Genomic DNA, 11096 nt, shown 5'->3' with positions numbered 1-11096 from the left:
TATTTTTGAAGTATTTCTCCAAACAAGCTTTTGTAGCTTTTGTTTGTTTTTGACTTCATTATTCATATATATTTTTTTTTTCCGTCACGTAGAGGGTATGTTTATGAAAATCCGAGCTTGTTACTAAAATAAGGGTGAAAAAAATGAAAAAGGTTTTTGGTGGGTAAAAAAAATTGTTTTGGGGGTAATGAAATGAAAGGTTTAGGCTCAAAGGGGTTTTTCTAGGGGGATTTTGGGTAGGTAAAAAAAAATGAAAAATAATGGTTTTGAAAGAAAAATAGTTAGTCCTAATGCCTCCATCATTTACTTACTTGGGTTTAAGTTGGTAAGGACCGGGAATGTATCGTCGTGGCAAGTTCTAGATTTGTAAAGACCGAGCGGCTATTCACACAAGAAACGAAAAATGAGCATTTAATCTAAATATGTGTATTTTTATGCTCAATAAAGGCTCAAAACTCACTTTTGTGGGAATGGGTTTTTAATGTGACCAAGCATATATAATCGAATTTTAGCTAGACTTGTTATACCGTTTCATAATTTTCTTATGTTAGTTCTTTTTATCACGACGCTATCGGTTGTAAAATAAAAAAAAATATATATAACCCTTTTATAACTTGTTATTCCCAACTTAAACTAAGACAAGTAAATAAAAAAAATGAAAAAGTTTTTGAAAAAATTTGGGGTGTTTAGCGGTTCCAATAGAGTTTTGTGTAAGGCTTGTTTTAGGATTTTGCAAAATTTCAAGGTTTTAGCATCCCCCCCACACTTAAATTACACATTGTCCTCAATGTGTCCAAAAATAAAGTTTTTGGTTGATTAGAATGTGAAAAAGTGTGTTTAAAAACAAAGATTTGTGTTACTGGCACTCTGGACACGGCCCCGTGTTGACCGGGCACGGCCCCGTGGTCAAGTGCCAGTAACAAAAATTATAAAAGTGAAACAGAAGCCTGGACACGGGGGCGTGTCCGCTGAACACGGCCCGTGTCCAGTTACCTGAACTGGGTGATTTCCTGCAGGGGGCTCAGCACGGGGCCGTGTTAGTTGGGCACGGCCCGTGTGGAGCCTTCTGTTATGGAGATTTTTGTCGGTTTGTTCTGTTCTTCTGCATGGTTCCATTTTTTCTCGTTCCCTTTTTCATCCATTACCACCACGAGTCCATAAATCATAAAAACCATCATAACATTGCTAATCATAAAGACATTACATAAAGATATTAAGCTTATGGAGTTCTAGCCCTATGTTTTATTTTAATTTAGCAAAATTTCCAAGAATCTACTGATCTTGGTTAGATAAGGCTTCGTAGAGCTCCACTTTTCGGGCGCGGTTCTCCTCACATGTCGGCAAGCCACTCCTCTACCTCCCTTGGAAGGAGGAAGGGGGGCTCGTTTGCATTTGTTTGAGGAGTTTCAACTTCCGCCGGAACTTCTTGTGGGTTTTCCATAGGAGGTTCCGCGGGGATGTCTCCCCACCCGGTAGGGTTGTTAATACCGAGTGCCAGGTTCCAGTCTTGTTGTGGAAGAACTGGTTCCATAGGGGGTGCCACCAAAATGTTTAACCTTTGGTGCAAAAGGTTAATCTCTTGGAAGCTGCTTTCCAATCCCATTGTAAGATCGTTAATACGGTCAATGAGGACCTCCTCCACGGATGTCATTTCGTCGAGAGCTTCCCTTAGCGCTATCACGTAGTGCACAAGTGTAGCTTCAACGGAGGGCCTCCTTCCCCTTCGGCTGTTTGAGGAATGCACGGATGATGTTTCGCTGTTTTCACTCGCCATTCTACGAAAAATAAACCAGAAATAGTTTATAAGACGAAACAGCTTCTGGACACGGCCCCGTGCTCACTGAGCACGGCCCCGTGCTCACTGAGCACGGCCCCGTGTTCATCTTTCTGCAGAATTTTGGAGCAAGGAACCTTGGTTTTTCAAGTTATTTTCTGAGTTTGTGCAAGCTTTTTGACAGAAAATAACTCTAAACAATGCTACATAACATGTTTTTACCAAGATTCCATGACCAAAACTCCTTGTTTCCTACCATAAAGATTGAAAATTCAAACTTTTCATGGTGGCTTTTGAAGAAAGATGAAGAAGAAGGAAATGTCTAGAAGAGGAAAGGACAAGATGGGTTGTTGGAAACTTCTTTTAGACTTACCTAGGATTGTTTGAGAGAAGATTCCTTCAAATCTCTGTCCCCAAGTTGGTCCAAATGTGCAGGAATTTTGGCTGCATTTATAGAAAATGACAGCCTGCTGCACACGGCCCCGTGTCCGCTGGACACGGCCCCGTGTGCAGATGAAATTCTGACACAGTTTGTCCGTATTCTGACGTTCTGATCAGATAGGAATCTTTTGGTGGACACGGGGGCGTGTTGGCCGAGCACGGCCCCGTGTCGGAAAGCTGGCTTTATGAAGTTTCGTCTTTTCTAAGGAGCTAACTTGTATCGGGTGGTTCCTGACTTGTTGGAACAACCCCAAAGTGCCTAAGATACCTTAATTGTCCTATACTAAGGCGAGAACGCAAGAGGTTGTCGGTGAGGGTAATTCCTATTTTCATTCTAGGTGGACAAGTCCAACCCTTTCCCGGGCTCTCGTTAAAGAAGGTGTATGCCGAATCGCTCAGGTCTATGTATGCACCGAACGAGGTCGATGGGGAGTCCTTCACGGCACAATCGGCACAGGGACGACTATCGTCCACGTCTTGTTTAGGAAGAAAGGTATTTTCGGGAGCAACGAGGTTGTCAGAATGCGGTTCCAACATTTCCTCATGGTCATCTTCTTGGGATGGATCTAAAAAATCCTTCCTAAGTTCTTTTGACCAATTTAGAAGTAGTTCTTCTAGTTGAAATAGCTCGTCAAGGAGCATTTCTCCTAGAATATCTGGCTGGGCGCATTCGAGGGAGAAATAATGTTTATTTTTACTTTCGCCCCTCTTAAGGTTACAAGGAATTGGTGGGTCTATATAGTGTGGCCTATAAGTGAGGAAGAAACATTTTAATTCCTCATGTTCGCCTCCACATATTCGACACCACAAACCATAAGAGTGCCGAAAGTAAAAAGAATCATTATCACTCATGTTTGTATCAGAAATTACCAACCGCTGGGATCAAACGGTTCTGTTTTCAGCAACTGAATCTTGGGCACGGGGGCGTGTTGAGTGGACACGGCCCCGTGTTCAGCCTACTGTCTGATATAAAACAGGATTGCCAGTTCCAATGATTGGGCACGGGGCGTGTTCAGCGGGCACGGCCCCGTGCTGAGCTCTGCAGAAGCTGAAAAAAATCTAAAAAAAATCCTAAAAATTAAAGAAAAATAAAAAGATGATTAGGCCGTTGATTCCTAACTTTCTTAAAATCCTTGTGTCCCCGGCAACGGCGCCAAAAACTTGATGCGTGTCGGTGTGTATATAATTTTAGATATATATTTAAGCCCTTTTTACACTTTTAGCCAAGTTTTAAATTTATAAAACACGATATTCACTAACACTAAACACACATATGGGCAAGTGCACCCATCGTGGACGTAGTATAGTGTTGGTAAGATACCGAGGTCGTCCAAGGACACAAGAGCTTTTAATACCGGTTTATCCTCAACGTCTAACCAAATCAAAAAGTTAGAAAAATGATTTAAACTAATAAAAATAAAAACTAACTAAATGCTGAAAAATAAAATAAAATAAAAACAGATAGACAAGATGAATCACTTGGATCCGACACGTGTATTAGTATAACCTTTGATTATTTTCGCACTTTTGCACTTGTTTAAGAGATTATCTTAGTTATTGTAGTAGGCCCCTCTTTTGAAGGCGACGTTACCCTCAACCCAGTAGTTTGAGTCAGCAAGGATACAATCCTAAAGGGTCGGATTATTGAAAGATAATGAATTAAGTTATTAATGCAAATTATGGTAGGCCCCGCTTTTGGCGGTGACGTTACCCTCGGCTAAGTAGTCTGAGTCAGCAGGGATACAGTCCTAAATAGCCGGGTTATAGTATTAATAGTAGTTAACTTATGAGGGGGTCAAAGAGTTTGGATCCCCGCCATCCAATACCTATGGGCATTGAAGGAGATCCTACTAAATTTGACCCAGGTCCCAAGCAGGACCTCTAAACGCTGAACAAGGGCAAGACCCTTACCAAACCGTTCCCTTAACCCCCGACCAGGTAGCCAACATACCTCCATATAGACCGTGGAGATATGAATGGTGAAAATCTTTTATTTTATATAGACAGTAAAATAATGCCAAGACACCACGGACAAACGATAAGGAAAGATCACCTTCAACATAAGTAACTAGTTATTAAAGTCATTAATACAAAACCAAATAAAAAGTGCAAAAGATTAAAAATAAAAAGTATTATACTAAACACTTGTCTTCACCAAGTGATGTAAGAGACTTAGGCAAACATGGCCTTGATTGTCAAGAACTCTTACGATCAATCTTGGATCCCGAGACGACTCACACACTCTACGATGGACAATGGATGATGGTGGTGGATGATGGTGATATGGTGGTGGTGGGTGGTGGATGAGGTGTGAGAGAGGTGGTGTGCCAAGGGATGAGGAAGAATGAAACCAAGCTCCTCTATTTATAGGCTGGACAGAACGCTGGACACGGCCCCGTGTCCGCTGGACACGGCCCCGTGCCCGTCTGACACTCTCTCTCCTCATTAATTGTAATTGCGAATTACAATTAATGCGCCTGCTGTACTTTCAACACGCCCCCGTGCCCGCTGGGCACGGCCCCGTGGTGAGCAATGGAAGCTTCTACTGGTTTGTCTTTTCTGCTGCTTCCTGGGTACGCCCCCGTGTTCGCTGGACACGGGGCGTGTTCAGACTCTGTTTTCTTCTCTTTGCTTTGGGAGGTGCCGTTGAGGGTCCGGGCAGTCCACTTTTGTTCCTTTTCTTGTATTTATGGTAGAATTAGTGGTCTTTTTGCTTCTTTTGTGATTTTGAGCTCATTTCATCCTGAAAATACAAAAGGAAGACAAAAACACTCTTTTCCCAACATTAGTACTTAAAAAGGGTTAGTTTTATGCCTTAATTGATGTGTTTTATATGTTGCATTTTACACACATCAATTAACAATAATGTGGGGTATGGGGCATCCCCCTCTACACCCATTAGTCATACACTTAACTAAAAGAAACGAAACAAATAATAAAAGATACGACCCAACCCCATGCATGCCGAAACCGAACACGCCTATCAAACATCAGCCGTCTGATCATGTTTATCGCAAATTTCATCAGATGTTTTGATAGCAATAACCTGGTCGTTGCAATTTGTCTCAGACTCTTTACCCAATATTTGGTTTTCGGGTGTTGTATGCTCATCCATAGAAATGGATGGATCTTTATGCTCCTTGCATTTACCCCAAACGACCATATAAAGCCCCACAACTATGACAACTGCTCCTAGAACCCTAGAGAACATAAAGTTAGCGGTTTGGGTAAAATGGTAAATAATTAACAACTGGTATATTTTTTTTTACCTTCCTAGGTATGTTTTCTCAGCTAGAAAAAGCGATCCCATGAAAGCTACAATTATCATACACAATGGGTTAAATACACTCACAATAACCGGACCTCTTTCTCTCATAATGATCCCTTGGACATAGTAAACAACACCTGAACATATTATCCCCTGCATTGACACGAGTTAAATTTGGAGTTCACACCATAATTACCTGTTTTCAATTTTCTTCCTTGTTTTGCCATGTTTTATGCCTGATATATTTAGAGATGGCAAATCCCACCCATGTACTAATTATACCAAGTTAAACTGCCAATTTAGGGCTAAATGTGTTTAACGGGTCAAAGTTACGAATTACAACATAAACCATCTAAATCATTTTCTAAAAAATGTAGTTAGAGTTGGTTACACAGTAGAGTGTTGCTAGAAGTGTGGTGTTCCACTTTATAGCCCAAACTGCAGGGTTCCCCCTCTCCATGATCAACGCCGCAAGGGGTGTTCAAAACCAGATATCCAAAATTTTCGGATACCAGATTTCACTATCCGAATCCGAATCTGAAATTTCGGATATCCGAATCGGATATCCAATCGGATAGTGAATCGGATATCCGAAAATCCAACTTTTTATTTAATTTTTATTTTTTTATTATTTTTTCTTATTCGGAACCGGATATTTTGGATAGTTTGGTATATTCGAATATAAGTTTTCGGATATTTTTCGAATATTTCGGATATTTTTCGGATATTTTCGGATACTTCGGATATTTGCAGATATTCGGATATCCAGAAAAATTTAAAATCACTATCCGAATCCGAGTTCGAAAAATTCGGATATCCGAATTTTCGGATATTTTGGATTCGGATATCGGATATTTCGGATTGGATTTTCGGAGACGGATAGTTTTGAACACCCCTAAACGCCGCTATAGCACCCTCGATTGTCGCCAATAAGCATATCCAAGCGGTCATAGCCAGCTCGTCCGGATATGACTTTAGTGTAGTTGCCTACACATTACAAATAAACGCATTAATTAATTATTAATAATATTTCTATTAAACATATATATTCTTACTTGTAGAATCATATAAGTAATAGAAATATTATTAATAATTAATTAATGTGTTTATTTGTAATGTGTAGGCAATTACACTAAAGTCATAACCGGACGCGCTGGCTATGACCGCTTGGATATGCTTATTTGCGACAATCGAGGGTGGTATAGCGGCGTTGATCATGGAGAGGGGGAACCCTGCAGTTTGGGCTATAAAGTGGAACACCACACTTCTAGCAAAACTCTACTGTGTAACCAACTCTAACTATATTTTTTAGAAAATGATTTAGATGGTTTATGTTGTAATTAGTAACTTTTGACCCGTTAAACACATTTAGCCCTAAATTGGCAGTTTAACTTGGTATAATTAGTACATGGGTGGGATTTGCCATCTCTAAATATATCAGGCATATAACATGGCAAAAACAGGAAGAAAATTGAAAACAAGTAATTATGGTGTGAACTCCAAATTTTACTCGTGTCTATGCAGGGAATAATATGGTCAGGTGCTGTTTACTACGCCAAGGGATCATTATGAGAGAAAGAGGTCCGGTTTTTGTGACTGTATTTAACTCATTGTGTATGATAATCGTAGCTTTCATGGGATTGATTTTTCTAGCCGAGAAAACATACCAAGGAAGGTAAAAAAATATAACAGTTGTTAATTATTTACCAGTTTACCCAAACCGCTAACTTTATGTTCTCCAGGGTTCTAGGAGCAGTTGTTATAGTTGTGGGGCTTTATATGGTCGTTTGGGGTAAAAGCAAGGAGCACAAAGATCCGTCCATTTCTATGGATGAGCAAACAACACCCGAAAACCAAATATTGGGTAAATAGTCTGCTACAAATTGCAACGACCAGGTTATTGCTATCAAAACATCTGATGAAATTTGCGATAAACATGATCAGGCGGCTGATGTTTGATAGGCGTGTTCGGTTTCGGCATGCATGGGGTTGGGTCATATCTTTTATTATTTGTTGTGTTTCTTTTAGTTAAGTGTGTGACTAATGGGTGTAGAGGGGGATGCCCCATACCCCACGTTATTGTTAATCCCAGTAGTATGGTTTGTTAATTATTTAGTTAAATGTGTGACTAATGGGTGTAGAGGGGGATGCCCCATACCCCATGTTATTGTTAATCCTAGTAGTATGGTTTGTTAATTATGATTTAACAATTATATGTTTACATATCGATCTTCCCGTCTTTAATACCACTTAATTCGAATCACACTCGCTCAACTCGAATTACATTTAGGTTTATTTTTTAATTTCATACTCTTGGTGATTATTTCAAATACATTTGCTAAATTAGACACATTTGATTAATAAGAAACATGTTAATGAATTTTGTTATATCTAATCTAGAATCTAAATGTTTTGTAGGTTAGCACTATCAAGACATGTGAAAAGGTACTCTTCTTTGAAATACTTCAAGGATTTTGATTTCAGTGAACAAAAGCATAGATTTAAAATTAGGTTTAGAAAATGTTTAAGGTAACCGGTTTAAAAAAATACTAAAAATAAGTCTACTTTTAAAGTGTTTGAGTTAACTGTATGGCTGTTGGTGTTGACCAGCGTTCGATAAATCAATTTGCAGAACAACGTTGGCACCACAGCTATCGTGTCAACTGTAAGGCTGTTGTTGATGACCAGCATTCGGGACACATGTCCTTGTGCATCGAGGGAACTGTAGTTTGCATCCAAGGCAAATGTGGTTGAAGCGGCTGGTGCATCAGCAATCCTTATTATTAACAATCACACAGGTACATTATGAACTCATGTTTTGTGAGAGTTTAAAATACAAAAGTCCCTTAACGTGCATAGCGTATGCGACCACCAAATAACGTGCATAGTTATGCATATAACATGCTTAATTAGGTTTTATTCATGCGTGAATTGTGTGACCACATGCGTAATTAGGGGTTTCGCCAGTATGTTTTTTGTATTTTGTTCATGCATGATTTTGTGTTTAACCTATGCGTAATTTACGTACCAACATGTCTAATTAACTCGCGTATGCTTCGCACGTTAAGGGGCTATTGTACCTTACCCTTCCCCTATGTTTTGTATCTGAAACGGGTTACATAGATCCAATAAAAGTACCAGCCTATAAAGAAACGGGTCAAGTGGCCTATTTTAACATAGAACACAAGTTTAACTGCTTTGATTCAAACCCTGTTTTGACCCGTTACCCGACATGAGCTCCGCTCTCTCTACTTTGCCACTTTAGGTTATATGATGGTTATACAAATATAATAATCTTTACTTTTTTATAGAAATTATTCAAGATGGTGTGTGAAGCAGATGAACCAGACATTAATATTGGCATCCCTGTAGTCATGCTTCCACAAGATGCTGGTGAAAGTTTGAAACAGAGTCGCCAGGAAAAAATAAATAGCACGGTTCATTGAACGCTTTATTGAATTATTAATTGAGAAGAACAAACCTTAAATTAATTGGAAATTCCTATGTTTTCCACAGTTTCTGTGCAGCTATACTATCCAAAACACCCATTGGTTGATGTTGCTGAGGTGTTTTTATGGCTTATGGCTGTTGGTACCATTCTGTTCGCATCTTACTGGTCTGCTTGGAGTGCCAAAGAAGCAGCTATTGAGCAGGACAAACTTTTAAAATAGACAAAGAATCGTCTTCTTCCCTTAATGACACCTTTGATCGGGTAAACACTCTCTGTTTCTTTTTTGAATGCGATGTGTTTTCTATTACAAGGTTGTTTAGTTTAATGTTTTTTTTACTTAGAGGTTATTTTCATGATTAGGAATTGTTAGGGTTTCTATATGGTTAGATCGGCCCGTTTATTCCATAACCTCACGTCCTCACCCCTGCTTTTAGATTTCATTCTTTATGTTTCGTCTTCCTGATCTAAAACCCTAATTGCTAGAATTTGACAGACGCTGACTTTAACTTAAGTAGCTATTTGTTTTGATGAATGTAATACAGTACTGTGAAAGAATACTCAGGTCTCTTTTCTAGATGGTAACACTTGGAAGCCCTAAATCTCGAACAAGAAATTAACCGATAATTGCTTTCCGATTTATCTCCTGTTTTCCAAGAAGACTCTTCCAACGTCCAATGGAAAATCGTTTATGGCTAATCATTGATCTAACAATTGAATGTAAGTGAATCAACGATCATCGTGATGATGATTATTACGAGGTGTTTGATCCAGTTGTATTTGTGGATCTATACAGTTCTAATTAAGTCATGAGAGTTAAATCAATTTAGAGACGATAATTTTATATGTTTGTTAATCATTTGTCTTTTTGAAATCTTTTCTGTACAGATAACTGATGATGTAGTTGTTGCACGCATGTTGAATGCTACATTGGTTGTTCCTGAGTTGGATCATCATTCGTTTTGGAAAGACGATAGGTGAGCTGAGATTTCATTACTGAAAGATGTCGTGAGTTTGTAGCGTGGTGTTCACTTATTTATTATCTGATTTCTATTATTAACATTGCAATGATTTTGCAAACATTTTTGAAGTGGGTTGGTTTATTTCTTTCCTTGCGAAACAGATTTCATTATGAAATACGGGAAAAATTGGTACCTGTACCGCAAAACGGGAAAATGGGAACCGGTACCAGTACCGAATATACCCGGTACGGTACCAGTTCGGTACCGATACCCGGTACCAAATGCTCATCCCTAATTGTGACTACAGTTGACCCGTATCAGAATGTTGCTTTGGTTATATAAGAAAATAAACATAAAGCTGGAAAACCGAACATTAGAGCACCAAAATGTGACTAGAGTTGACCTGTATCAGAAGTTACATGGCTGACTCAAACCGATTTTTACATTTCTTTGTTTTAAGGTGCATGGAAGAAAAAAATGTCTAGCCGACTTTCAACCTCTCACACAATGTATTTGACCGATGCGAGTAAATGATGTGCTTCTTAAGATCAAAGCCATGGTAAAATTGTTATAAAATCAAAAGAATTTCTTTTGATAGGTTAGCAATCTCATATTTCTTTTTCCTTTTTTCAATTTGTTTACGGTTCACCAAGTTCCTATTTCTCTTTTCGTGTTGGGATTGCAGATGGTGGTGTCATGCTCTCTTTGCTGGTATTGTTGGCTCTAATCTGGTATTTTGGAGTCGGTTCCCAATGGTGCCATAGGTGGTTTTATCATAATTGTTCCGGTTTGTTATAAATGTGTTTTGAACCAACATTTTCATTTTCTTATGTTTACTGATGATTAAATTGTTTACGTCCTTCTCCCATTTTTTTTCTTGAGGATTTATTTTCTATTTGGTTCATATTCTATGATATCTTGGTTCATATTCTATTCTATGATATCTTGTATTTGTGTGAAGTATTTTATTTTTATTAGAATGGTGTTGTGATGATCTAACTATGCTTGCATATTACAAAGTTACTTATACAAAGAAATTCTTATTGAAATTTAATGATTTGTTAGTTGTTTCTTCCAACGTATTTGTTTTTTACACGATTTTAATTTTCAACAAATAAATTTATCTTCATTTGTTAAAACCGCGTTTCACGCGGGCAATATCCTAGTATATATATAAAAAAAATCAAACTCTTAAAAGGAATG

General features: G+C 38.5%; 1 protein-coding gene across 1 annotated transcript; it reads right to left on the bottom strand.

Moving 5' to 3' along the window:
* Nucleotides 1-5078: 5078 nt before the first annotated feature.
* LOC110872689 (WAT1-related protein At2g37460-like) lies at nt 5079-6534 on the bottom strand. The gene is made up of 4 exons (XM_022121550.2): nt 6396-6534; nt 5875-5953; nt 5485-5636; nt 5079-5415 (listed from the first exon to the last, which is right to left on the bottom strand). The coding sequence occupies exons 2-4, from the start codon at nt 5941-5943 to the stop codon at nt 5199-5201; spliced, it is 438 nt and encodes a 145-aa protein (XP_021977242.1). The 5' UTR covers nt 5944-5953; nt 6396-6534; the 3' UTR covers nt 5079-5198.
* Nucleotides 6535-11096: the final 4562 nt, after the last annotated feature.

This window comes from Helianthus annuus, chromosome 8 (assembly GCF_002127325.2).
Source record: "Helianthus annuus cultivar XRQ/B chromosome 8, HanXRQr2.0-SUNRISE, whole genome shotgun sequence".
Classification (NCBI taxonomy): Eukaryota; Viridiplantae; Streptophyta; class Magnoliopsida; order Asterales; family Asteraceae; genus Helianthus; species Helianthus annuus.
The sequence above is the reverse complement of the archived record's forward strand: the minus strand, read 5'-3'. Positions and strand labels throughout refer to the sequence as shown.